This window comes from Aulonocara sp. 'chitande type north' Nkhata Bay, linkage group LG18, assembly GCF_057382095.1.
Source record: "Aulonocara sp. 'chitande type north' Nkhata Bay isolate Kocher_YH1m ecotype deep benthic linkage group LG18, A_spYH_male_GT1.1, whole genome shotgun sequence".
Classification (NCBI taxonomy): domain Eukaryota; kingdom Metazoa; phylum Chordata; class Actinopteri; order Cichliformes; family Cichlidae; genus Aulonocara; species Aulonocara sp. 'chitande type north' Nkhata Bay.
In genome coordinates this window covers 32,301,806-32,329,436 of record NC_141361.1, presented here as the reverse complement: position 1 = coordinate 32,329,436, position 27,631 = coordinate 32,301,806, and the positions used below count along the sequence as shown (strand labels likewise).

Sequence of the window (27,631 nt, the reverse complement as noted above, 5' to 3'; positions counted from 1 at the left end):
CTGACAGGAGCTTCCATGTAGTACTGAGGCAGGTTATTGATCGGTAGTTGGAGGGGACCGGTCCCTATATATATATATATATACTATATATATATACCATACTATATACTATATATATGCCACCTGGCTGTAGCTCAGGTGGCAGAGCAGGTCAGCCACTAATCAGAAGGTCGGTGGTTCGATCCCAGGCTGCCTCCTGGCTGCATGCCAAATATCCTTGGGCAAGATACTAGCCCCGTGTTTGCCTACTGGTGGTGGTCAGAGGGCCCAGTGGCGCCAGTGTCCGGCAGCCTCGCCTCTGTCAGTGCGCCCCAGGGCAGCTGTGGCTACAATGTAGCTTGCCATCGCCAGTGTGTGAATGTGTGTGTGAATGGGTGAATGACTGAATGTAGTGTGAAGCGCTTTGGGGTCCTTAGGGACTAGAAAAGCGCTATACAAATGCAGGCCATTTACCATTTACCATATATAGTAGAGTATAACCTGGAAGTCCCGAGGTCAAAATGGGAAATGCCCCCAAGGGTGGTGGAGAATGACCGAGCTAAGATCCTGTGGGACTTCCAGATACAGACGGACAAAATGGTGGTGGCTAACCAACCGGACATAGTGGTGGTGGACAAACAGAAGAAGACGGCCGTAGTGATCGATGTAGCGGTTCCGAATGACAGCAATATCAGGAAGAAGGAACACGAGAAGCTGGAGAAATACCAAGGGCTCAGAGAAGAGCTCGAGAGGATGTGGAGGGTGAAGGTAACGGTGGTCCCCGTGGTAATCGGAGCACTAGGTGCTACTCCCAAGCTAGGCGAGTGGCTCCAGCAGATCCCGGGAATAACATCGGAGATCTCTGTCCAGAAGAGCGCAGTCCTGGGAACAGCTAAGATACTGCACAGGACCCTCAAGCTCCCAGGCCTCTGGTAGAGGACCCGAGCTTGAAGGATAAACCGCCCGCAGGGGCGTGCTGGGTGTTTTTTTTATACATAGATATAGATATATTGCATACACATTGTAGCTCTCAATGGTTAACTGGTAAAATGATGGGAGGAGGGCGACTGGCCTTATTCAGTTTCCTAAGTGAAGATGTTGTTGGGCTTTCTTCATGGTGGTGGTGGTGTTCAGGTTCCAGGAGAGGTTAGCTGATATGTGCACACCCAGGAACTTCACACTGTTGACCATCTCAGCAGCAGATCCGTTGATGTGCAGTGGGCTGTGGGTCGTTGAGCTCTACCTGACGTTAACAACCATCTCTCTAGAGACAGGTTGTTGTTCTCACTCCAGTCCACCAGGAGTTCACCTCCTCTCTGTATTGATCATTGTTGGTGATGAGACCCACCACTGTTGTGTCATCTGCAAACTTGATGATGTGATTTGAGCTGTACTGTGCAGTACGTCATGTGTTAGCAGGGTGAACAGCAGTGGACAGCATCACTCCTGTTTTTTCTCTCTGCCATTCCTCCGAGCGGATTAGATCTAAAATTATGACTTACCTTCACTTTTTTTATTTAACTTAATAACTTTGTTATTTGGTGAGTTTTGTAGTGGATGAAAAATAAATATAGCAGCAAAATATGAAGAAACTGCTGTTTGCTGTCCCTCTCTGAGGGCCCATAAATTAGGAAGATAGAGAGGGAACAGAGTGGGGCATATACATATTTTAGTGTTGCTCATTATTCATCCATTAGCTCTTTTTTTTTCAGGGAAAGACTGCGTTTAAACCAAATATCCTCCTCACAGCTGAGCTATAAATTACATGCAGTCAGCTCTATGACTCGTATACGGGTGTTAACGACATGCTTGTTTTCATCTGTAACTGAAGGATTATTCCACCGTACACTGATGTCTTCTTTTCATCCAACCCATTAAACTGTTAGATATATGTGGGTACAAGACAATGTTTTCTCAGCCCATAGTTTGTTACAGCAGTTTAAACCACGATGAAATACTAATAACAGCATGCTGCATATGAACATTATACTAACAACACTAGTACTAATAGTAATACATAAAATAATAATAGTGAGACTAAAAATCTACTTTCTAATACACATAATAGTGTTAATACTAAATAATGCCAGATCAGGACAGATCAGCCTTGTAGAGCTGTGGGTGACCCAGACCTGTACTGAAAGCCCGCAGCACAGCGGTGGCTGTAGCTCAGCGGGTAGAGCAGCTCATCTACTGATCAGAACGCTGGTGGTTTGATCCCACATTGTTATCCTTAGAGAGATGCTAAGTTGCTCTACAATGCATCCATTGGAGCATTCAACTTCATTTATACAGCGTTAAAGGCGCTTTATGATTTAAGGTAGACCCTTCAATAAAACATATGAATGCTGGAATGAATGTGAGAAACATTTGTATAAAGTGCTTTGTTGCTCCTGTAGAGCAGAAACTATTTATAAGTGCAACAGTTATTGTGCTTAAGTATCATTGTCGTGTTTTAAGCTTCTTACAGTTTCAAAACAGGCTCCTTACTTTAACAGTATCATTTATAGCTTTTATACTGAGGGGTTAAAGTGGGCCAGGATGTAAGTTTGCATCTAACCTGTGAGAAACGAGCATGAAGGGAGTTAGATTTTTAATTTCAAATGCAGCGTTTCTATCAGCTCAACAACCATCAACAGTCACACAAACTGTTTGTGTGCAGTTTGTCTCACAGTGTGTTGCAGAGCTAACTTCACTCAGAGAAAGATGAGAAAGACAGGAGAGCAAGAAGAGAGCTTCGATTTAAAGGGAAGGATGCTCACTTTCATCAAGTGCAGACTTAAAGATTACATGCAGTACAATCATCTTTGACTTATGATTATTTTCCCAACAGCTGAAACACTCTGGTAGTATTCATGTTTACCTTTCTATCTAAGCTTCAGTGACCAGGAAGTAACTCAAGTCCTTCATTGGGCCATAGTGTAAATGACTGCATAGACCTGTGTTGTATTGTTTGTTGTGGTATGTGTGGTAGTAATTGCTGTGCTGGTTTTTAGTTACCTGGCTGCTGCTCTGGTTTGAGTAAGAGGAGGCTGAGGGTGGAGCTGCTGTGACCACACAGGAGGGAATGCAGTTCATCCTTTATTACACTGAGCTGTTGTCTCTATGGTTTTCCCCTTTAAAGTATACGATGGTTCATTCCCTTACTTTATAAGTCGAGCTGGCTCTCCTTTGGTCAGTTTGCAGAGTTATTTTCTTAAGTGATTGTTTGAGTAGAACTTTGTTGAGGAGGCCTCCTGTATGTTCTCGGCTGCCCTGACTGGACTCATTTTCCTGTTTAGGTGTGGAGGCAAAGCCACGATACCTCTTCAGTACTTTAACTTTTACAGGAGTATTTTTTAACAAAAGTATTTGTACTTGTACTAAAGAAAGTCTGTACTTTGCCACCTCTGACCGTGACAGACAGACCACTGCAGCATGTTTGTCAGGCAGTAATCCGTCAGCAGTGACATTTCCTGAAGACTCTCAGTAGAAACAGCCAGACTTCAGTAAGTAAAGACGCTGATCCTCACTGGGCAGCCATGTCTGTAATATACAGACGACTGCATCGTCCTCTGTCAGATTCAGTCTGTACACAGTCTCAGGAGGAGATGTTTCATCAATGCTGTTAGGTGGACTCTCTGGTATGTTTGAGGACAGCTGGCCAGTAGTTGTTCAGCTCAGCTGGTACGGAGGTGCTGAGGCTGTGTGGTGAAGGAGGCAGCAGGAGGCCTCTGAACTAAACCTGTTGGAGACACTGTTCAGCAGCTTCACAGCCTCATCAGTCCTAACAGCTCTGTTTGTACTTTGGTGTTAGCACCACTCACAGTACGGTTTGTTCTGCCAGCGTGTGGGCAGAACATGCAGATCCACTGTTCATGCATGCAGGAGGCGCAGTGCTGCATTGAGTGGTCTTACTGCTGAGATACTGTGTTGTTCAATGAGATACTGATGGTAGAGGTGTGTGAGTGTGTGTGTGTGTCTGTGTGTGAGGAGAGCAGATCTGCGTTAACGCAGAGCTGGTCATGGCAGAGCTGTCTATAGTAAGTGTTAATGACGTGGACCAGCTTCTGTTGTTATGTGTGTGTGAGTGTGCACACACAGAGAGATGCACAGTCTCTTATCCTCGCGCGTTTGATGTCAGGATACTCCAGAGCCTCCTCTCTCCTCCTCCCCATCCTCTCCTTCCTTGTTCTTTTCCAGCCGCTCCTCTTCCATCCAATCCGTCCCTCCTAGTCCCTCTTTTTTTCCTCCAATCACTCCCTTCCTTTCCTTAAGGACCTCCCAGATCTTTTTAGTCCTGCCTTGCCGCCACCTCCTTCTCTACTCTCCTTTCTCTCTCCCTCCTGCATCCCTCCTCTCTCCCTCCCTCTGTAGCTGCTCGTGTGCCTTGGTTTCTGCACCTCGTTCTCAAAGTAAACAGAGAAGAAGAGAAGCAGAGGCTTCACGTTCCTACACACACACACGGGATTTTCTTGAGCTTCAGCTGCTGAGAGTGTGTGCTGGCATCCTCAGTGGTGTGTGTGCATCAGCTGTATTAACTCTGACTGCTCATCGCTGCCACTGAAAGAAGTAAAGAAGCAAGAAGGGAGGGGACAGGAAGTGAAGGCAGAGAGCGAGGATAGTGAGAGTGAAGTAAACAGAAGTGTGAGTGACTCTCCATGAGTAAGCTGTCCCGCCTCCACATGCTGTGCTCTATGGCGAACTCTGGCTGTGTACTGCTGTCCGGGTCGGGGATGTTGGCCCACTCTCTGCAGTGCCCGCCTGCTTTTCTCTATCTGCCCCAGGTAAGACATTACACAACACCAGCAAACAAGCTTCTCTTCATTCTCCTCCTCTTCTTCTTTATTATTCTGCATCTGTTGTTTCTATTATTACTTCAGTGGCACTGTGACCCAGCTCTGTGTGTCTTATTGATACAAACATGTTCACAGGTTGGCACTTTGGAAAAACTTTAATGATCCGTGCACACTTCACTACTTCCATGTCTTCTGCTCTGGTATGCATGCACTCATGAACATGGACTCAAAACTGTTAGCTAAGCTGTGTGCCTATGTGCGCGCCCGTGTGTGCGCCCGTGTGTGCGCCCGTGTGTGTTCAGCGGGCAGCAGCACAGAGACAGATGTCAGCTCAGACCTGAATTTGAGAGCAGCAGTGAGTAAGTGCTGGCTCACTCCTTGACGTGGCTCCATGCCTGTCCCTCCAATGGCTGTGTTTCTGTTAATCGTGCTGTTTTGCTTCAGTTATTACTCTGCACCTCACTCTGTTTGTTTACTGTAAAAGTACTCAGCAGATCGGTCAGCTGCCGTGTTACGTGCCAGCACATTGCATGGCTCTGCGCGAGCATGCGCCTGCCTGGTTTTACTGCTGGCACCATGTGCGGTGGCAGGCGGTCCCTTTTTCTCTAGACAGTCTGTTATTGCGGCCGTATAAAATATGATAAGACTGGAGAGAGCTGCCACATAAAATACGAGCATGCTGCAGTGAGCTAACCTGCCACGTCCTGACTCCAAATAGTCAGCACACATCACCTTTACAGGGCAGCCCAGACCACCTGGCTGCTGTCCGCACACACAAACATGCAGACACACGCATGCACAGAGAGAACGCAGCAGCTGGGATTGACAAACACACACACTTTGTTTCATGTGGCTACACAAACGCCACGACTCCTCGGGGAAGCAGTCTGTTAGAAGCTAATGGTGTGTGTGTGTGTGTGTGTGTGTGTGTGTCTGTGTGTGTGTGTTCATTGCCTCTGGTACACATGGGCAGATCTTGTCGCATCATTTTGCTGTTTTTCCTGCGCAGACTTTTTTCATCTGTGGAAAACACAAATGTTGGTCATAAAAAGTGAAACTATTGTTGCTGAAGTGCAGCGATGAGCTTCAACCCTCCTGGTGTTTTCTTTGGCATGTGAATCTTCTGCTCAACAGACTTTTTAGTTTTCACGTCTTTATGTCATCAGGTTCAAACTTTTTGTCACAGTACAAACCTCCACATCCTTCACCGAGTGCAGCAGATTCCACAACTGCTGTTTATACAAAGCTTTGTACCAATTCCTGCCAGGAAATAGACACGTACGCAGTGAGCAGCTCGTCATTGTAACACAGCAATATTTAAAAAAGCAAAAAATACAGCATTACAGTATCAGTACTGTACTTCATCTGTTTTGATGTTCTGTGGGCCAAAGTATTTTATCCAGTGTGTGTTGGACATACCCGAGCACACATGCAAACTGATGCTCGGTGTGTGCTGATGTGGATCAGGTACATTGGACGTGTTCTGATGATTGCCTTAGAAACTGAGAGAAAGAAACGTGTAACTCAGTATCTGAACAGCTGGCAGTGGTCAAGCCTCTGTGTGCTGTGTTGAAACCCTCTGTAGGATCCATCCGTCTGCCCGTCCTCTGTTTATCCATATGAACAGACAGCGGTGACTGCAGCTAAGCATACCCCCCATATATTTCTCTCTTCCATCATTGTATATTGGATTTCCTTTCCCTTGCTCCTCTTCAATCCTCCTTTGTCTCTCTCTCCCTTTTTTCTGAGGCATTGCCTTGGAAAATGCAGTCCTCTTAAGTCAATAGCATGTGCTAAATTTGCTTGTGCAAGCTCCTTTGCACTCCCCAGGGTGGAAGGGTTGGACTGAGGAGGTATGAATCTTTACCAAACCACACGGATACTTAAACACTTCCTGTCTATTGCACCTACCGTTGGAATTACACTGAGGAGTGTGGAGAAATAAACTGTTCATGTTCCTTTCACTCTCTGCTTGTCTTTACAACGGTAATAGTGAAACATTGTGTGGATAGTACAGCTGAGAGTACTACATGAGCTTTACTGTGGAGCAAAAACAGTGTTATGCAAACACGTGTGATTTATCTCTGCTTAAGCAACAACAACTGATTTAATAATTACACACATTCTGAGTTTTGTGCATGTCTGTTATCTCAGGGCCATGATCTCACTGTGATCCACGGCCAATTGTCTTTCCACATAAAATTAATTAATGGCTGTTTATTATATAACCTACAGTCTCCATGTGAGTGTGTTTGAAGCACCTGATGACATCTCAAACACAATATACATGCTTAAACACGCAGATGGCCCAGGCTGGGAGGCTGAGTTTGTTGATCACCTGTTCAGGCTGGCCTGCCTCAGGACAGCTGAGACAGCTGCTGAGGTGTTAAGAAGATGAGTGAATGTATTTACAGCACGATCCCAAACAGTCTGTGGCTTTGGAAACCCTCGTTTGTGTGTCCTCTTGTTCTCTGTGCTTGATGTGTAAGAATAAAGTGAAGTGGTTGTTACTGCTGGAGGAAACTCTTTCTATCTGAGCTTCAAAGGTCTCAGTACACAGAACCATCAGCATCCTGTACCACAGCAGTTTTACTGCCTTCATGAGTTTCTCGGCATGCACAAGCACACAAACACACACACGCACAGAGCACCACCACCACACTCCTTTCAAATGTAGTTTGTTTGAACCATCGCGTTGTTGCTGATGCTACAAAACACAGACATGTTCAGTTCAGCTCAGAGAAAAGAGAAAGGCAGGAACAAAGAGCTGAAAATAAAAAAAATAAAATAAAAATGGAGACAATATTTAGAAAAAGGCAAATACACTGTAAAAAAAAAAACTGTCAAATTTACGGTAAAATACCGGCAGCTGTGGTTGTCAGGAACATACCGTGTAAAAAATGTGGAATCTGTAAAAGACAATACGGTATATTGGTTTTGTAACCCTAATTTTTAAGGTAGACAACGTATTATTTTACCAAAATCATGATAGAAAAAAAACTAATATATTTGTCAATTATACAGCAATTTAATGTAAAAAATGCAACTTTCCATAGCTTTTTACGGATATTTGCAGTAAAGAAAAAGTTATAATATAATAATATTTACAGTAATTTGTTGTTAACTTAACAGTAATAGGATAGACCCTATTATTGTAAATAACTGTAAAAATAACAGAAATATGTTAAACATTATTAAAACCTTTGACAGTAAAAAACACAGTGAAATTGTATAACAAATTACAGCATTTTATTTTGACCAGATACATTTTACGGTAAATTCCTGGCAACCACAGCTGCCGGTATTTTACCGCTAAAAATACAGTACAATATGAGGAACATAAATGGTTTACCGTACATTTTACATTTGCAACCGCTAAATATAGAAAAATCTAAAGATGCTCATATACAACCAAGGTAGAGAATATTACTGAAACAATGAGAAAATTTGACATACCATTTGAAAACAGACTAAACATATTATTTTCTCTATTCCTACAAAACAGCATAGATCTTGAGAATACAGCATGTGTCCATATATATGGCTGGTAATCCATGGAGGAATGAATAAACATGAAACAAAATATTACCTGCCCCTGACCTATCAACAGTAATGAGTCACTGGGTCCTGCCTTGGTGAAGGAAAGAACTCAGTGGAGTTTCTAATGCGCATGGTGTCAAAGATACAAGCTCTGCAGGAGTACTTCAATGTCCATCAGGAGTTCACTTTGGACTGGCAGGATCCCCTCTGCAGCAAAAAAAAATGGACAAAGTTTGATCAGTGCTTGAGCAAAATGCACAGAAATGAACAAAACGTGCTGCCAAAAACAGATCTAATGATAAATTATTTCTTAAGTGTAAAATATACAGTTCTTAAAGGATAACTATTGCCAAAACGCAACATGGGCTGTTTTTTTTGTTTTGTTTTTTGTTTTTTTTACTGTAAACAAGACAAACATATATCTAAAAGCATAATTACGACAAACGAGCCGTTTTTGAGATTGACCGTGATTTTGTTTTGTGGTCAATAGCCAGTGAATGGGAATACTAGGGGGCCGGGGCATAAATTTGAGCGCATCAAAATCGATACAGTAAAAAAAAAAAAAAAAAAAAAACAGCCCAGGTTGCGTTTTGGCAATAGTTATACTTTAAATCTACTTATGTAAAAGTGATACATAGACAACGCAGCCCTAATCACAATCATAATTTGTTGGAAAACGTATTTAAGTTTCCTATTGATTTATCATAGAACTTGAAGTTAATAGCTGAATGCATGGTGATGAGACCTATCATTCAATCGACATTTTATAGCGTGTGAAATTGCTCACCTGGACATGAACCTGAGCTCGGCTGATTAAGATTAGTGTCTCTTGTCCATCTTTCTTTAGCAAAACTTGAATAATACCACTGCTTACCTCTTATTGAATCTTTGGGTGCAGACTTAATTGAAGAGCCTCGTATAAACAGGCAGGGTGTGATGTGTAGGGAAACCAAAGAATACAGCCGCCATCATTTCTGCCAGAATAGAATAGAATAGAATAGAATAGCCTTTATTGTCATTGTACAGAGTACAACGAAATTGGAGTGCCACTCCCTTGGTGCAAGTTTCAGTAATAAATATAAATGTAAAATATAAAAAGTACAAAAAAACAATCGTAAGTACTCAAACAATATCAAATCAAATCAAATCAAATCACTTTTATTGTCACATCACATGTGCAGGTACATTGGTACAGCACATGTGAGTGAAATTCTTGTGTGCGAGCTTCACAAGCAACAGAGTTGTGCAAAATACAATAATGTAAACAAGCAAAATACAAGAATGGCTACATCTGAAACTAATAAATATATGTACAATATATAATAGTATATGCATTTCTGGATATATACAGGATAGCAGCACGGATATAATGAAAGTATGAATAGCAGCATAATATAATGACAGTGACTGTATGGAATAGGTTCAATTGTTTTTGTGCTTATTTACTACGGTGATAGCTCTGGGAAAGAAGCTATCCCTGAATCTGTTTGTCCTGGTTTTATGTGACCTGTACCGTCGGCCTGACGGTAATAGTTCAAACAGTTGGTTGCTGGGGTGAGAGTGGTCCTTGATGATATTGCCAGCTTTGCTGAGGTACCGAGAGTTTGCAGTGACCTCCAGGCTGGGCAGAGAGCAGCCAGTGATCTTCTGGGCTGTGTTGATGACCCTCTGCAGTACTTTCCTGTCCGCAGCTGAGCACCCTGCATACCATGTTGTTATGCCGTACGTTAGGATGCTCTCTATGGTGGCTCTGTAAAATGTCACCAGCAGCCTCTCCTCCAGGTTGTTCCTCCTGAGCACTCTCAGAAAGTGGAGACGCTGCTGGGCCTTTTTAACCACCGCTGTAGTATTTGCAGTCCAGGAGAGGTCATCAGATATCTGCACGCCCAGAAACCTCATGGAGTGTACCCTCTCCACACAGCTCCCGTGAATGTAAAGTGGGGCCGGGTCTGCTCTGCCCTTCCTGAAGTCCAAGATAAGTTCTTTAGTTTTCGTGGTGTTCAGTTGGAGGTTGTTAACTGAACACCACTCAGTCAGTCTGTTGACCTCATCTCTATAGTCCGACTCATCCCCCCTTGAGATGAGTCCAACCACTGTGGTGTCATCCGCGAACTTTATGATGGTGTTTGAGAGATGGGTAGGGGAGCAGTCGGATGTGTAGAGCATAAACAGGAGGGGATTCAAAACACATCCTTGTGGAGACCCGGTGCTGAGTGTGATGGTGCTGGACCGGTGGGGGCCGAGTCTGACAGACTGTGGTCTATTTGTCAGGAAGTCCTTGATCCAGAGGCAGATGGGGGTGGAGAGTCCCAGGTGAGACAGTTTCTGGACCAGGATCTCCGGGATGATATGATTGAATGCTGAGCTGAAGTCCAGAAAGAGCATTCTCACATAGCTTCCTCGGTGCTCCAGGTGACTCAGCGCAGTGTGGAGCACTATGGTGATAGCGTCCTCGGTGGAACGATTTGTCCTGTCAGCAAATTGGTGGGGGTCCAGAGTGGGAGGCAGACCGGCCCTGATGTGCTGACAGACCAGTCTCTCAAAGCACTTCATCACTACAGGCGTAAGTGCAACAGGCCTGTAGTCATTTGGGCTGGCCACAGCTGTCTTCTTGGCGATGGGGATGATGGTGGAGGTTTTGAGGCAGGGCGGGACGGTGTTTGATGACAAGGAAAGGTTGAAGATTTTAGTGAAGACTCCAGTCAGTTCATCAGCACATGCTCTGAGAACCTTTCCATGTATTCCATCAGGACCTGCCGCCTTCCTGGGATTCACTGACCTTAGAACACACCTCACTTGATGCTCCCTGAGTGTTAGTGTGCCAGTGCTGGGGGCGGGTGGAAGTGGTGTGGCAGCTGAGGGCCTGGTCGTCTCAAAGCGGGCGAAGAAACAGTTTAGATCCTCAGCCAGCGAGGCATCAGTCCTAGATGTCGCCTGGTTATTGCTTCTGTAGTTGGTAATGTGATTGATCCCCTGCCACATTTTTCTGGGGTCGTTGTCAACAAAGTGATCTTCAATCCTCCTCCTATAGGCAGCCTTAGCTTTCCTGATGCCTCTACTCAGGTCTGCCCTGGCTGCCCTATACGCAGCCCTGTCCCCTGACTTGAAGGCAGTGTTGCGGCTTTTTAGGAGGGATTGCACTTCGCTATTCATCCAGGGTTTTTGATTTGGAAACACCCTGACCCTTTTGTTGACGGTGACATTGTCAACACAGTTCCTGATGTACGAGAGTACAGTGTCCGTGTACTCCTGGAGGTTGTGGCTGGAGAATAAATCCCATACAGTTGTTGAGAAGCAGTCCTGCAGTTGAGAAAGGGCTCCTTCAGGCCAGGTTTTTATTGTCTTCGTCTGGGGCTTTGTTTTTCTCAGCAGGGGGGTGTAGGTGGGAGTGAGGGACATGCAGAGGTGGTCAGATCCAGCCAGGTAAATGGCCTGTATTTGTGGGGGAGGGGTGTCGCTCTGAAAGCATGCTTGATGTTTGAATAGACATGGTCCAAAGTGTGTTCTCCTCTCGTAGCAAAGTCCACAAACTGGACAAATTTAGGAAGCACAGTCTTTAGGCACGCTTTGTTAAAGTCGCCGGCGACAATAAAAACCCCATCGGGGTGGGCAAGCTGTTGTTTGTTTATGGTGTTGAGCAAGAGGCTGAGAGCCGTGCTAACGTTAGCATCCGGCGGTATATAAACAGCTATCACAATAACTACTGTAAACTCCCTCGGGATGTAAAAAGATCTGCACGAGACTGCCAGAACCTCCAAATCAGGAGAACAGTGTGTGTGAATGATCCTGCTGTTACAACACCACTCGTTATGCACGTAAACACATAGCCCCCCTCCTCTGCTTTTACCTGAGTTGCTGTTTCTGTCATGCCGGTGTAGCGTGCGGCCTGCTAACTCGACTAATGGGGTGCAACGAAGCTTTCATTGTGGACTGGCTAGATACCTTCTGCATTCAGAAAGAAAACAAGAAGGGCATACACCATAAACAATAATAACTGACAAAAATAATGAGACAAGAAATTAAAGTAACAAAATAAGTGCAAATCAAGTTTCCCTGTGTTGCAGTGTAGCTGAATGTTTTTCAACAATTTGAACAACAAATACCAAATATTTCCAGCCAAGGTTTGTTTCAATCTTCAGCATGTTTTTCCTGCCATTGTCTTGAAACTGTTTCATCTGTCCCTCTCATTTGATGCTGTTTACAAAAACAAAACAGCAATATTGTAAAGGGAAAAGGGAAAATGAATTTAATGGAGAAAAAAAAGAAAAAAACATTATGACCTGAAATCTCACCATTTCCTGAGAGTCACAGGTCCTTTGAGTATCCTTATGGTTTCTGCTCAAATTCAGTGTCTGAAAAGGGTAGGAACAAAACAAACCTTTTTAATCATAATAAAGACAAAATAAGATTTAGAGACAGACAACAAAGAAATGTGTAAAATATCTTCTTGAATCTGTTTACTTTACTAACCTTGAAAGAGACTCTTGGGTCTTAGCTGTGCCACCACCCTTAAACCTTAAAACAGATGGAGACGATATGCTGGCCTGGCTTGAAATTTCCATATTTGGTGCTGTAAAACAATATCACAAACAATAGATTAATTGTACTTTTTGGACAATGGCCAAAGCATAATAGAAAAAACAGAAAGCCCTTCATGGCTATTGTGCAATGAAATCATAATCCGGTTGTTCAGTCTGACGTCACTAGCCGTGTCTGGGTCTAAACTCCGCTGCAGGTCCATATATCAAACGATCACTGTGGCATTACTGAGAGTTGAAAAACTGTCTAAAGTCTTTCATCTAAAATGATCAGCGTTCTGCTCTACCAGGTGTAACAATTGAGTTTAACATCCAGGCATCCATGAAAACGGAATTTATGACATTTAACAGAGTTAGAAGTTAGAAGCTAGCGAGCTAACTCCCTGCTATCTAAATACCATATAGCATGTCCTGACTGCGGGGTTTTGGAAACAAATTAAAATGTACAGCTCTGTTATCACTTCCAACATAAATGAAGACAGAAAACTAAACAGCAGTGACGTTTGTAGGGTTACTGAAGTTGGGCTAGCTGGTATATAATGATGTGCTACGTGACCGCTAGCTAACACAGCTATGTTAGCATAATATAAACAAGCTAACTTTTTTTCCACTCGATAAAAGTTAACGTGAGTGTTCTCGGTGGTCAGGAACAAATGTAATCGCATGGCAGGATGCTGTAAAAGGACCAAACTTCAGCCAGGAGAACAACTGAGATAATCCATCCACAATACGAGGTTAGTCATTCATATACTGCTGCATGGGGTGGGCTGTAGTTACATCCTAAGGTTTTAAAAACTGAGCTTAAATAAATGATTAGCGGTAATAAAAGCCGAGGGAGGTCAACAGTGATCACTGACTGTTTTAGGAGCTTTTTGAGATCAAATAGAAGAAAATACATAACATTAAACATGTTAACAACACAAAAGCCATATTAAACGCAGACTACTTTAGACCCGGAAGTAGGATTCGTCGCGTCATCACTGAACAACCGGATACTTACTGGTTTGTTTCTCAGATGTCTCCACTCCTAATGATTGTAGTGCCTCCAGTACAATTTCAAGGATTGAGGCAGACAGGTCCGGCAGCACCTTAGTAATGGAACTCCTTATGCTGTCCCCCATTTCCAAGATGTCTGATAAAAGAATGTGAATAAAGGTCAATTTACACCAAGTGGTACCTTTGGTCTTAAAATATGAAGCAGATCTTGCTTGATACTACACTTTTATACAGTGTTTCGTAAGTACCAAACTAACAGCACCATTATTGTGACAGCACACTGTGTTTTAATGGAACCATTTGGTACCCATACTTCATGTAAGATGTTAATGGATAGAAATCAATTAAGTCAATGATGTTCACACACTGCATCTTTTCTTTTTCCTTTCTCACTGAGTGCAGATGATACTGAGAATGGTATTCTGTCACGTGCACCGACACCAGAAAATAAACACTGTCATTCTTAATCAAAATGAGAACTACTTCACCAAACTCAACAGAGTCAGAGCCCCCTGTGACAAGGAAGTGTCCTTTCTTGTACTGTGTTCCCTTGTACATCATTTCTACTGTGACCTTTGTATTGGTTTCAGTAAAGTCAAACATTTGAACTGCTTCTTGAATGGCTTTACTGTACAGCACTGAGTAAAATGGAGAACCATCTTTGACTTTCAAGACAGATTGACACAATGACCCTGCTGCAAGCTAGGCTTGAAACATCTGATGTCTTTCAGAGAGTGTATGGCAGAGGTTTTTCGAAATTTTTCAGATTTATGGCACACCTCTTGAAATAACTGTGCTTACTTTCAAAGTGCATTGTCCATAATCTTATCAGTGGGCCAAATTTCAGAATCAGTGCTGGGTAATGGCGTAGAAAATGGTGTTTTGGTCTCAGGTTGCATTCTGGGAACAGAGCTTTTCTTGACTCTAAATATTCTTGAATAAGAATATCAAGATATGCTACCTGAGCCACTGAAATTTTCTGAGCACACACCATGTCTACAATATCTTTCAGCTGCAGAGTTAAGTTCCACACATCATCTGTGGGGTCTGTCACTATGTCACCAACTATGAGAGGCAGCAGTCGGAGGAAGTTCCAGTTCTGTATAGCCTGTCCTGAGAGTTTAGCTGCTTGAGGACTGACCTCAGATGGCTTTGTAGAAGCATCAGAGGCATGGTAACTAAACTGTTTGATGCGTCAGTTCAGAGTTGAGTAAGTGAACCATGCTTTTTTCTTTATGAAGTATTTCAGATACAGTGCCACATCATAAGCCAAAACTCCCTCAAAGATATCATGACCTAGACATGGTGGCAAGCCTGGCATACAAACGTTGAAGTATTTCAGTGAATTGAACACTGACCTGAACTTCACTCCTTCGACGTCTGGTGTATTGTCAATCTGGAGGCGATCAACAGCAGAGTTGTAGTTCTCTTTGGTACGTTCTGGTCCACACAGATTTGGGTCAGCACCCTGAAATTCAGATTTCGTTATCAGGTAGTACCTGCAGAAGTACTTTGAAGAACTAAAGTTTTCAGTGAAGCCACCAATACAGTGAGAACCCAGATTATCACCAGCAATGCAATACAAAGTTCCTTTGACTCTAGTTTCATCTGATGCAACAATCCCACTGTCCTCCAATTCTTTCAAGTCTGCCAGTAATTCAGAGAACCCATTAGCATGAACAAACTCTTTAAAATCTTTCTCCCTGCACAGTAAGACAATCAGAATCAGAATCAGAATACTTTATTCATCCCGAGGGAAATTAGGGTTACAGCAGGCAGCACGCTAATGGCGCATGCGCACTTACAAAGGAACCTTCTGACCAACTTTACACAAACATCACATTGGGCAGACATGTCAGAAAGGTAGGCTGATAGGAAAAAACAACGAAAATACACTACATGAGGTAAGAGGAGGAGAAAAAAAACTCCACTCAGACTGAGCTCCTAGTGGGAGAACAGTTTGATAACAGAAAAAACACCTCAGCACAAAAGCACATGACTATCAATACACCATAGAAACACAAGACAAGCAACAGGGGCGGGTAAAGGGTAAGAGAGAGCCGGTGTAGACAGCGCATCCGGTCCTGCAGCATCTGTGCTGGTCCAGTTGACTGCTATCTTCCCCGGTAGGGCACAAGCATCGAAGGCGTTGGAAAGGGAGGGGGATGAGTGAGTGCTTATCAGTGTAAGTGTGTGTGTGTGCGTGTCCATAGTTTAGCTGAGACAGTGTCCTTCGGCCTATCAGGCTAAGTAAACAGTCCTCCAGCCAATCCAGGTGTCCTTGCATGGGACGGGAAGAATAGCCGTAACACAGTCGTTATCAGGGAGTGATTGTTCGGCTCCAGCCTTGGGCCTGCAGCTGGCGCCGTGATGGGGATCCGCAATGTTTATGTTGGTTTTGTTAATTTCCATGCGAGCAGCCCAGGAGAACTTTTCAGGCTGCTCTTTAACACTCCGACACTGGCCTCTCGATCTCCCGTTGGAGAGTCGCGAGCCTCCCCATGATGGTATCAAACTTCTGTTCCATGGTGTTATCGTTCTTTTGATTCTGAGACCTCACAGCTGCAGTGATCCGTTCCGCGATGTTTTCCAACTGTCGCTCAAGGGTCTCATTTTGAGCAGGCCTCTCTCTGATGTTTCCCCTCATATGCTCAATGGTGTTGTTTTGAGCCTTCACAGCAGCTGCAAGCGTCTCCAAGGTGTTGACCATATTACGTTCGTTGTGATAGGTTGCGCCTCGTTCCATTTCGATTCCAGCGGGCAGCCTTGGGGGGGTTTGAACAGCCGGTTCCGCTCTCTTATTTCTCCGATAAACCAGGGCTAAGCCAACTCCGATCAGCATGAACCCTGTTATCATGGTTCCAAATAGATAGATATCTTCAGCGTCCTCGATCGACAGTCCCGCCAGGCACATGATCCTCCAGTTCTGCCACCCGTCCATCGTGTATCCGGCTGGGAAAGTCCCTCCAGGGCACTCAGGCTCTCCCGAGCCCAGATTTCTCGTTGAGAAAAGGGTGTCAATAGCATTCAGAGACCATCCATCCATCCATTCGCTTCCGCTTATCCTTTTCAGGGTCGTGGGGGGCGCTGGAGCCTATCCCAGCTGTCATAGGGCGAGAGCATTCAGAGACCAGTTGATCAAATCCATAATTCTCTTTTAGGTTTTAGAGAACGACAGTGTGAGTCTATTCCAGGGAAAGTAATGCACACAAGACAAGACAAGGACATAGAGGCTAAGCAGGGAAGATAAGGGTGAGGAGGAGAGGAGAAAAGTGTGACCGCCTTCGCTGAGAGCTAAAGAAGACAAAAAAAAAAAAAGAGACATGTGATCTGTGTCTGAGCGTACATGAAGTGGCAAGTTTGCCACTGATGCATATACAGCTAATACCTTGTGTTTTGTCCTTGCAGAGCCTAAAGGGTTAATGACTTCAAAGGCATCCTGGTAGAGTACTAGCTTGAGACATGATGGGTTTTGACCAAAAAAATCATTTTATTTAAAACAGCTTACTATCAGTTATGTCACACAGAACATCAGCAGGAGGCTCAGTAGAGGGCTCTTCTGATTTCTGCCACAGATCAGACTCTAGCAGACATCTCAAAGTCTCTCTTAAAGGCACATAATAGGCAAACCTATCTTTTCTGTTTTCATCTCTCCCTAAAAATATTTTCTTTGGTTCCACATAGTTGAAGGCTTTTTTAAAGATCTGAGCTCTGGAGTGCACTGTCCTCAATGGCCCGGTATGACATGCAGAAAAAAGATCATAGCTTTTGACAGACTCGCAGACTTTGTTGATGTCCTCCTCTGATAATGATGTGTCATCTTTTAACAGTGATGCAAGTTTACCCAAACTGTATGTCTGTCCCAACTCATGCATGTTCTGCATTGCCTCCACAATGTTCTCTATGGTTGAAGGAGGCAGTAGAAACTGACCCTTCAATTTTAAGTAGAATAGTGAAACGTTTCTCAGAAAAAGATCACAGAATTGAGGGGGCATTTCCATGTTATCTTCATCTGTAATAGACTGTGCAGCAGGCTCGGAAATCAAGGGTACAAAGTCATCTGATGTGGTTGGAACAGATGATGATTGACATGCAGACTCTCTATATAAATCACCAATGCTGCTGTCTGAAAACTCTGTGTTTACGTGACATGTGAGCAGTAAAAGATGATTTAACTCTAAAGGTATTTGTGCATCCTCTTACTGGACAAGTGACCACGTGTCCTTCCACAATATGGCTCTTCAGATGCGCTATTAACTCTTTAGAGTTCTGACACTGATGTTCACACATTGCCATTGCACATGTAAACGAAGAAACCACCACCACACCAGTGACATGGGTGGGGGCAGAGTGTCTTCGGTAAAAATGAGCCTTAAACGCGCCATACCTGGTGTATGTCTGCTTGCAGCCTGCTTCAATACACCGAAAGAAACTACGTGGCTCATTCCGATGCAGTTTACAATGAAGCACGTAGCCCCTTGATGACTGAACTACCTTACCACAGAAATTACAGGTTAACATAACTCCATGTACTTTGGTAATTCCTCCCTAGCGAATTAAGCACGCCATATACAGAAACTAATCCAGAGCAATGCTTCCCTCGCGACAGTAATGCTAACTCAACTCACAAATGCTAACTAAATTCACAACCTCACTCATAAAAAACGAACTGCTAAAATTATCTATAAACGCTGGGCTGGTGGATTTTTATAACAGAGATAACTTGAAGTTGCATGTACTCACCTCACCTCGAACTAATTGTAAGCTGCCAGGATGTCTACAAATTCCGAAGATGCTGTGGTCCAAGCAGCAATAAATGGCGCTAATATACGAGTTCAAAACTGTGTCCGTTAGCGAAGCCAACTTGAGTGTCCTGCATGAAAAAAAGAGCGGTTGGCACACAGCTCAGCAGCGCGCCGCGCTATTGGTCATTTTCAGGTGACGTCATCCCGCAATGTAACGTCGCTCTTTGTTTCTTTAGGAGGTTCGAATTTGATCAGAAGTCACGTCTGCAGACCGCTGCAGCCACGTCTTGCCTTGCTTCCCCTTTTTTTGGTGAAATGGTTCGCTCATACTGCACAATGTTGCTACCAGATTTTTTTTTCTCTGCAATTCGAACGTAAAACGTCTGTACACAGTTTACCAGCAGTTTAGCTACCAATCAACAGCGATCACACAAATTCAAAATTTAACGCCGACCCACTTAAGGTGGTCTGATAATATGGCGTGAAACACAACAACATAAAGTTGTTTTAAAATAATAATTAAAAAAGATTATTGAAATCAATTTTATTCACAACCATAAACTTTATTTTTAACATCTTCTTTTGCTGTTGATTTTTTTATCAGAAGGTTAACAATGATATACTGCAGGCCTAACTTTTAATCTGTATATCAGTATCTGAATTTTAAAATAAAATAAAAATACTATCAGTTTTATTGTCTTTCACTGCTGATATTTGCTTTTTTTTTTTTTTTTTTTTTAATGGTATGTACTGGTTGTATTATTACGGTGGACCCTATTTTTTAACATCTTGTTTCTGTAAAAATGAATGTTTTTGTTTGCTTAAAAATCTACAGCTTTATACTGTGAATTCCAATGTGCACAACCCCAAAAGATGTAGTTTTACTCAAATAATACCGTAAAATCTAAGTTTTTCAGACATTTTCAACATTACAATATGTAATTATAAAATGTATGCATATTTATTTGTTTTCACAGAAAATATTTATAATTTCAACATTTTATTACAGTAAAAAACAAAGTTTTATCCAGTCTCACAATTAACGGTTATTCAATCTATTTAATACAGTAAAAGGAAGTTTTTGGTTTTACGCTCCATTACCCTTGGAATTTGACAGTGTTTTGCTGTATATTTTACTGACTTTTTTTTTACAGTGTATTAAAGAATGATAAGGAGCATTTCCTGGAATAAAAAGACCAAACAGTGAGCTGGGGTTAGGGCTGTTCAGATGGCTTAGTCCTGAGTTAACTGTGCAAAAAACACAACAAATTCAAAATAGTTTTTCTCTTAGATTTTAGGAGCCGACACACCCACTGTCACAGTGAAATCGTCTGTTACAAGTTCAAGCTCAAGTTCAAATTTTATTCGCCACATGCAATGGCAGGTTGCCCTGCAGTGGAATGAACTCGCCCCCTGACCTTACACACACACAACACAGACATCACATGGGGATACAGTCAGAGAACGGTTGCATTACAGAAAAAACACTGAAATGTACACTACAATGGGAAAGTACAAGAGGAAAAAAAGAAACTTAGAAACAGCATGAGAACAGGAAACAAAAAAACTCCTCTGCACATAAATGTCCACAGTACAACATTATAGAGCACGTGACCAGCAACAGGGTTGGGTAGGGGGTGAGGAGTAATCCCAGGCAACACAGCAGCCATCCTGCCACTGCGCCGACTCTCCAGCGCGGGCCCAGACCCGCCTCGTGTTCCCAGGAGGCAACAAGCATCGAAGGCATTGGAAGGGGACGGGGGATGTATGAGTGCTTATTAGTGTATGTGTGTGAGTGTCCAGAGTTCAGCTGAGACAGTGTCCTTCGCCCTGCCAGGCTAAGTAGTCTAACAGTCTTCCAGCCAACCCAGGTGGCCTTGCATGGAGTGGGAGGAACAGTCTAAAAACAGTCGTTATCAGGGTGTTGTTGTTCGGCGCCAGCCTTGAGCCCACAGCTGGGGCCGAAGGGATAGCCGCATTATGATGGTGGTTTTTCTTTAGTGCGAACAGCTCATGAGAATTTCAAAGCTGTTCTAACAGTCCAACACTGGTCTCTCAATCTCCCGTTGGTGAGCCGTGAGCTTCTCCATGATGTTATCAAACTTGCGCTCAGAGATGTTATTCTGAGTATTCACGGCAGCCGTAAGCTTCTCCAAGATCTTATCCATGCTGCACTCAATGTGCCCTTTCTGAGAAGTCACACCTCGTCCCATTGTTTGAATCCCAGCGGGCAGCCTTGTGGGGTTTTGAACAGCCGATTCCGCTTTCTTAATTCTCCGATAAGTCAGGGCCAAGCCAGCTCCAATCAGCAAGAACCCTGTTATCATGGTTCCGAACAGGTAGATATCTTCAGCGTCCTCAATCGACAGTCCGCCAGGCACACGACCCTCCATTTCTGCCACCCGTCCATCGTGTATCCGGCAGGGAAAGTACCACCCGGACACTCAGGCTCACCCGAGCCCAGACTTCTCGTTGAGAAAAGGGTGTCAATAGCATTGACCCGTTGATCAAATCCATAATTCTCTTTTAGGTTTTAGAGAACAGACTGTGAGAGAATGTTCCAGGGAAAAGTAATACAAAAAAACACGAGACTAGACAAGGACACAAGAGGCTAAGCAGGGAAGCTAAGGGAGAGGAGGAGAGGAGAAAAGTGCGACCGCCTTCGCCGAGAGCCAAACGAGAAATCAGAGCAGGACAAAGTTTTCCTTAAAGTTTCAAATTCAAATTCAAATTTTATTTGTCACGTACACAGTCATACACAGTACGATATGTAGTGAAATGCTTGGACAACTGCTCGTGACCTAAAGAAAACAAAAAAGGAAAAGGCTATGAATAAGATAGGAAATAAATATGAAAAATTAAAAAGGGTAAATTTAACTAGGAAGGAATAAAATATAAATTAAGGTTAAAAATGAAATAACTGTACAACACAAATTAGAATGAAGGGTAAAAAGTGAGAACATGCTTGTTAAAGTCAGAGCCGGCCTGTGCAGCAGGGTCAGGCTGGATGTTACCACACAGTCTCCAAACATCAGTGACCTGCTCCTTCATGACTTAAATCACTGCTGTATTACTTTTGAACTTCAGGCTTTCATTCCCTCATTTTAAATAATATTAATTACTGTGTTCAGAAATAGATTGTTCCTTTGACATTTTTATAGAAAGTGTAAAGAAACTGATCATATTCAAAACATGAGCAAGTTAGTGGCTCATGTTCGAGTGAAAGTTTCCACAGTATGTGCTGATGTGGTTTCTCCGCTCCACCTTCTCCACCTGTAACATCCTCCCTGAGCCTGGATAAGTCCAGCTGCTCTGAGCATGTTTTACATCCCATGAATTCAGTGGATACATGGGATGTAATGTTGTTAAGCACACGCACACACACACACACACACACACACACCTCTGGGTCAGCCAGTCTGTTCTATTCTCTTATTAGCTTGTCTCACGAATGTCCCAATTTATAAAACACGAACAGTGGACAGCAGGGACGTGCTTCTTTCTTTCACGCTTCACTTTCATTTTATTTTCCTTCATGTATTCAGACAGTGTTGAATAAGAACATGCACCACCTTCTTCTTCTTCTGGTCAATGTCTTGCATGTGTAAGGTCATCAAACAGTAAATTGTTTTTTGCAGTTTTTAAGTTGTTTTTGAGACAGGACTATGATCAGACCACCCTGAACTTTTATTTGTTGTTCTGGTGGACGTGCTGGTGTATTCTGGATCATTTTCCTGATCAAGCTAAGTGTGCCTGAGCCTCAGCACATGGACTTTCTGGATTTTAGAAGAAATTAAAATGAGTTTGATGATCTGAAACTTGCAAATATGCAAACACAGCTTCTTTCACTATTTAACAATGAGACAATATAAACCGATCAGGTTAAAATGTAATTATTTATGCAGCTTTGTGAAATCTGCATGGACATCTTCACCTCTCTGCTCTCCGTCTTGGCTGAAGACTTGTAAAATCCAGTGATTTCTATTTAAATCAAAATTTACTGTAATTACAAAAAACATTTACATATTATTTATTAATCATCAGGGTTTTTTTTATAAACCTACAGTGACAAGAATTTGTTAACATAAAACATTCATTGAACATAAAACAATATTTTTGGAAAATTGTATAGTTATTAAAAGTAAAAATATATAAATACTCTGCAGAAAAATGTTCCTCACGAGTGTTAAATGGATTCATTTTACTGCTGCATATCTTAAAGACCGAGCTCATTTTAAATACTTTATATTCTGCTTGATGTCCACCATCTGCGTGTTTCTAACAAACAAAGCAAAAAAAAGAAAGCTAAAGAGTTGTTCATGAGTGTGACTGATGGTTAACTGTCAATATTTACAGGTGGGATTAAAATATTGATTTTAAATTAAGCTTTAGTGTTGGCAAAAACAGCTGGTTACAATGATATTCCAGCAAATTTGGGAATCTCTGCACCTGATCCCACCTGGTCACCTGTTTGATTAGATCAGACGTGGTCAGAGCTGCCGTCTCCTCCATTGTCTCTACATCACACATGTTGGTCAAAGTTAACCAAAGGAAACTGATCTGTTATGATGACAAATCACTGAAGTTAATTTACTTGCCAACACGAGCTGTGTTTTCACACAAAGCACAGATCATGTGAGCTGCTGGCCTCTCAGCTCGCCCAGCTGAAGCCTGTATAACAGAGAGAGCTACAGTTTCTTATGAGCATGAAACAAGTTCCAGCGACAATAGCTGACTGTGACCACAAGATGGCAGTAATATAAAGGATGGTGGCAAACGTGAGGAACCTTATGACAGTGCCGTCAGAGAGAAGGGGGGACATCATCACTTTTTAGATTTGACAAGGCATGCACTGTTTTTATCATTTGTAGTTGCAGTGCTTGCAGTTTGTTTTCACCACCCTGTGGAAGGTGTATTCCACAGCTGCCTTCAATTTTTAGTGATGGTATTATTATGTATCTGTAATGGTTAATACATCACTGTGGGGAAGCTCAAAATGTAATTTTAATGCTCTCCATAAATTTAAGTTCCAGCCCAAATCTGGGTATAAAACAATGATATGTTATTTTCCTAATATATATATATATATTAGGGGTGCAACGATATTCGTATCGATATTGAACCGTTCAATACAGTGCTTTCGGTTCGGTACGCATATGTATCGAGCAATACAATTTTTTTCAATTTTTTTTTTTTTGTTTTTGTGTCCCGTTTGGATCTATAGCCATCAGAATTGTTGTCTTGAGGCCAAGAAAGATGCCAAGAGGATCTATTTTAAGTGGATCATCATATTGGTCCATTTGATTGACCTTTATTATAATTATGAATTTATTTTATTTTCAGTTGCAAACGGGACAGACATGACTGTGGGATAGGACAGGGGGAAAGAATGAAAGAAAGAGGGGGAGAGAAAGAAAGAAAACCAAAGGGGAGAAAAAAAAAGAACAATACAAAATTTGTAATTTATTTTATCAACTTTCCTTCTGACGATGCTGTCTGTGTTGAGCGCTCAGTGAATCTGCATTTGACTACTCCGCCTAGGCTCGAGAGTGCAGCCTAGGCGGAGTAGTCGAACGCAGATTCACTGAGCACTCAACACAGACAGGATGGTCAGAAGGAAGAGCGCAGGGCAAGCTAGCGAGACAGAAGTGGACCTCCCCACCCTCATTCAGATCTGGCGTTTGGAATTATTTTGGTTTTCATGTGACGTATGACCCTGAAGGTAAGCGAGTCATGGACTAAAGTAAAACAGTATGTTGGATGTGCCATGCAATGCTCAATTACATGGGTGGGAGCTAGTGTGTTAGCGCAGTTAGCTCGTTAACGTGTTGGCCGTCTAGCCCCTCTGTATAGGGTAGCTCGTTAACGGAGATTTGCCGTGTTGTGGCGTTAAGGTTATTTCAACGAGATTAACCTGAAAGCACTAGTGGGAACACAACGAATATGACTGCACATTTATACCGACATCATCCTAGTGCAAAGACAAAAACAACAAGCATGCATGCTACAAACTTTAGCCGAGTCATTTAGACAGCTGTTGGCACAGGATTCTCCTTATGGAGACCTGATATGTTTAATATGCTGCTGAGAATATAGCCCAGAAGAAGCGGATAGTATAGCTTTTATTTTGGAAAGAGACATTTCTCTGTAATAAACTCTCTTTTCCAAAGATGAGTGATTCCTCAATCAGATACAGGGCTCGCAATATCGCTAGCCCGACGTCCCGGGGCTATCTCTCCCCTGCCTGTCGGGCTATTGTAGGAAGGAAAAATATATGTCAATGCTTTTGCATTCTTTCAGAAATGTAGCTGGGTAATTATGTCATTGGGTGAGCCACTGTCAATATGTGACATATTGAAATCGTGTTTGAATTTGCGCTTGTTTTTTTGCTTTCACTTTGCAATCGCGCGAACTGTGTATAGAGAGCGACAGCACTGATCTGTGAGTGATGATAATTTGTGCACCAATTCCTCTGACATCGTCTTATTAATTGTTAGCTTACTATGCAAACATGACAAGTGAAATCTCCCGCAGCTTAAACATGTGAGAGGTTGATCGCGCAGAGAATCGCTGAGCTTATGTGAGTGCGGCAGGATATATATTTCACTACGATGACCTGGATGATTGAGAACCTTCACAGACAGATATATATTTTAGTTCTGCTGAGCCAAATAAGACAGGTCAGGGTGAAGAAGTGACAGCCAAAGAAAAGCTTACCACAAAACGGAGAAGTTATGACAAATCAGACTATAAGGCAAAAAGAAAGTGCAGCTTTATGGTTTCATGGACAAAAGAATTTCTGTGGCTGCAATATGGCGAGCTAAAAAACAACACGCACAAGGGTTAGGGTTAAATTTAAAAACTGTACTTTTGTGTTAAAATATATATTTATAATTTTAATAAATGATAAATTAAAAAGGCATGAACATTTTTTTTTTGTATCGAAAAAATATCGAACCGTGACACCAAAGTATCGAACCGAACCGAACCGTGAATTTTGTGTATCGTTGCACCCCTAATATATATATATATAGTGGGGCCAAAAAGTATTTAGTCAGCCACCGATTGTGCAAGTTCCCCCACTTCAAATGATGACAGAGGTCAGTAATTTGCACCAGAGGTACACTTCAACTGTGAGAGACAGAATGTGAAAAAAAAATCCATGAATCCACATGGTAGGATTTGTAAAGAATTTATTGGTAAATCAGGGTGGAAAATAAGTATTTGGTCAATAACAAAAATACAACTCAATACTTTGTAACATAACCTTTGTTGGCAATAACAGAGGTCAAACGTTTACTATAGGTCTTTACCAGGTTTGCACACACAGTAGCTGGTATTTTGGCCCATTCCTCCATGCAGATCTTCTCGAGAGCAGTGATGTTTTGGGGCTGTCGCCGAGCAACACGGACTTTCAACTCCCGCCACAGATTTTCTATGGGGTTGAGGTCTGGAGACTGGCTAGGCCACTCCAGGACTTTCAAATGCTTCTTACGGAGCCACTCCTTTGTTGCCCGGGCGGTGTGTTTTGGATCATTGTCATGTTGGAAGACCCAGCCTCATTTCATCTTCAAAGTTCTCACTGATGGAAGGAGGTTTTGGCTCAAAATCTCACGATACATGGCCCCATTCATTCTGTCCTTAACACGGATCAGTCGTCCTGTCCCCTTGGCAGAAAAACAGCCCCATAGCATGATGTTTCCACCCCCATGCTTCACAGTAGGTATGGTGTTCTTGGGATGCAACTCAGTATTCTTCTTCCTCCAAACACGACGAGTTGAGTTTATACCAAAAAGTTCTACTTTGGTTTCATCTGACCACATGACATTCTCCCAATCCTCTGCTGTATCATCCATGTGCTCTCTGGCAAACTTCAGACGGGCCTGGACATGCACTGGCTTCAGCAGCGGAACACGTCTGGCACTGCGGGATTTGATTCCCTGCCGTTGTAGTGTGTTACTGATGGTGACCTTTGTTACTTTGGTCCCAGCTCTCTGCAGGTCATTCACCAGGTCCCCCTGTGTGGTTCTGGGATCTTTGCTCACCGTTCTCATGATCATTTTGACCCCACGGGATGAGATCTTGCGTGGAGCCCCAGATCGAGGGAGATTATCAGTGGTCTTGTATGTCTTCCATTTTCTGATGATTGCTCCCACAGTTGATTTTTTCACACCAAGCTGCTTGCCTATTGTAGATTCACTCTTCCCAGTCTGGTGCAGGTCTACAATACTTTTCCTGGTGTCCTTCGAAAGCTCTTTGGTCTTGGCCATGGCGGAGTTTGGAGTCTGACTGTTTGAGGCTGTGGACAGGTGTCTTTTATACAGATGATGAGTTCAAACAGGTGCCATTCATACAGGTAACGAGTGGGGGACAGAAAAGCTTCTTACAGAAGACGTTACAGGTCTGTGAGAGCCAGAGATTTTCCTTGTTTGAGGTGACCAAATACTTATTTTCCACCCTGATTTACCAATAAATTCTTTACAAATCCTACCATGTGGATTCATGGATTTTTTTTTCACATTCTGTCTCTCTCTCAGTTGAAGTGTACCTCTGGTGCAAATTACTGACCTCTGTCATCATTTTAGGTGGGGGAACTTGCACAATCGGTGGCTGACTAAATACTTTTTTGCCCCACTGTATATATACATATATATATATATATATATGTGTGTGTGTGTGTGTGTGTGTGTGTGTGTGTGTGTGTGTGTGTTAGGGGTGCAACGATACACAAAATTCACAGTTTTAGATATATACATATTTATTTATATAATTGTAATGATAAATCGTAAAAAATACTGTGACTGAAAAGCTAAACTGCTAAAGCTCAACTTGAAATCTTTTTCATCTACCTTGTATCGATTGGTTATAACACTTGTAATTACTCAAGGCAAGAATATATTTATATTAGGGCTGGAGCCGAACCTGAATATGGTATTCGGATAGGCACGAATAGTGTTTTTTACGAATGCTTATTTTGAACAAATACTTTAAAAAATATTTGTATTCGAGAACAAGAAAAACTTTTTATCAAAAAGCTGAGTTTCCTTATGACCGG

The 27,631-nt window shown here is 42.6% G+C and overlaps 1 protein-coding gene and 1 long non-coding RNA gene across 4 annotated transcripts in view; one reads left to right on the top strand and one right to left on the bottom strand.

Annotated features, from left to right (window-relative positions):
• rbfox3a (RNA binding fox-1 homolog 3a) overlaps positions 1–27,631 on the top strand; it is a 611,006-nt gene that overhangs the window by 429,016 nt on the left and 154,359 nt on the right. The window contains exon 1 of one of the 3 annotated variants that reach the window (XM_086272038.1): positions 4,282–4,745. The exons of the other annotated variants lie outside the window; for them this stretch is intronic. Within the exon in view, the coding sequence (XP_086128164.1) occupies positions 4,620–4,745 (126 nt within the window). The 5' untranslated portion in view covers positions 4,282–4,619. Of the gene's footprint in view, positions 1–4,281; positions 4,746–27,631 lie in introns of those variants that run through there. 3 annotated transcript variants of the gene reach the window in all.
• On the bottom strand, positions 12,662–19,498 carry LOC147309009 (uncharacterized). The gene is made up of 3 exons (XR_015126008.1): positions 18,575–19,498; positions 13,836–13,967; positions 12,662–12,867 (listed from the first exon to the last, which is right to left on the bottom strand). It is a non-coding gene; the product is annotated as an uncharacterized LOC147309009 (long non-coding RNA).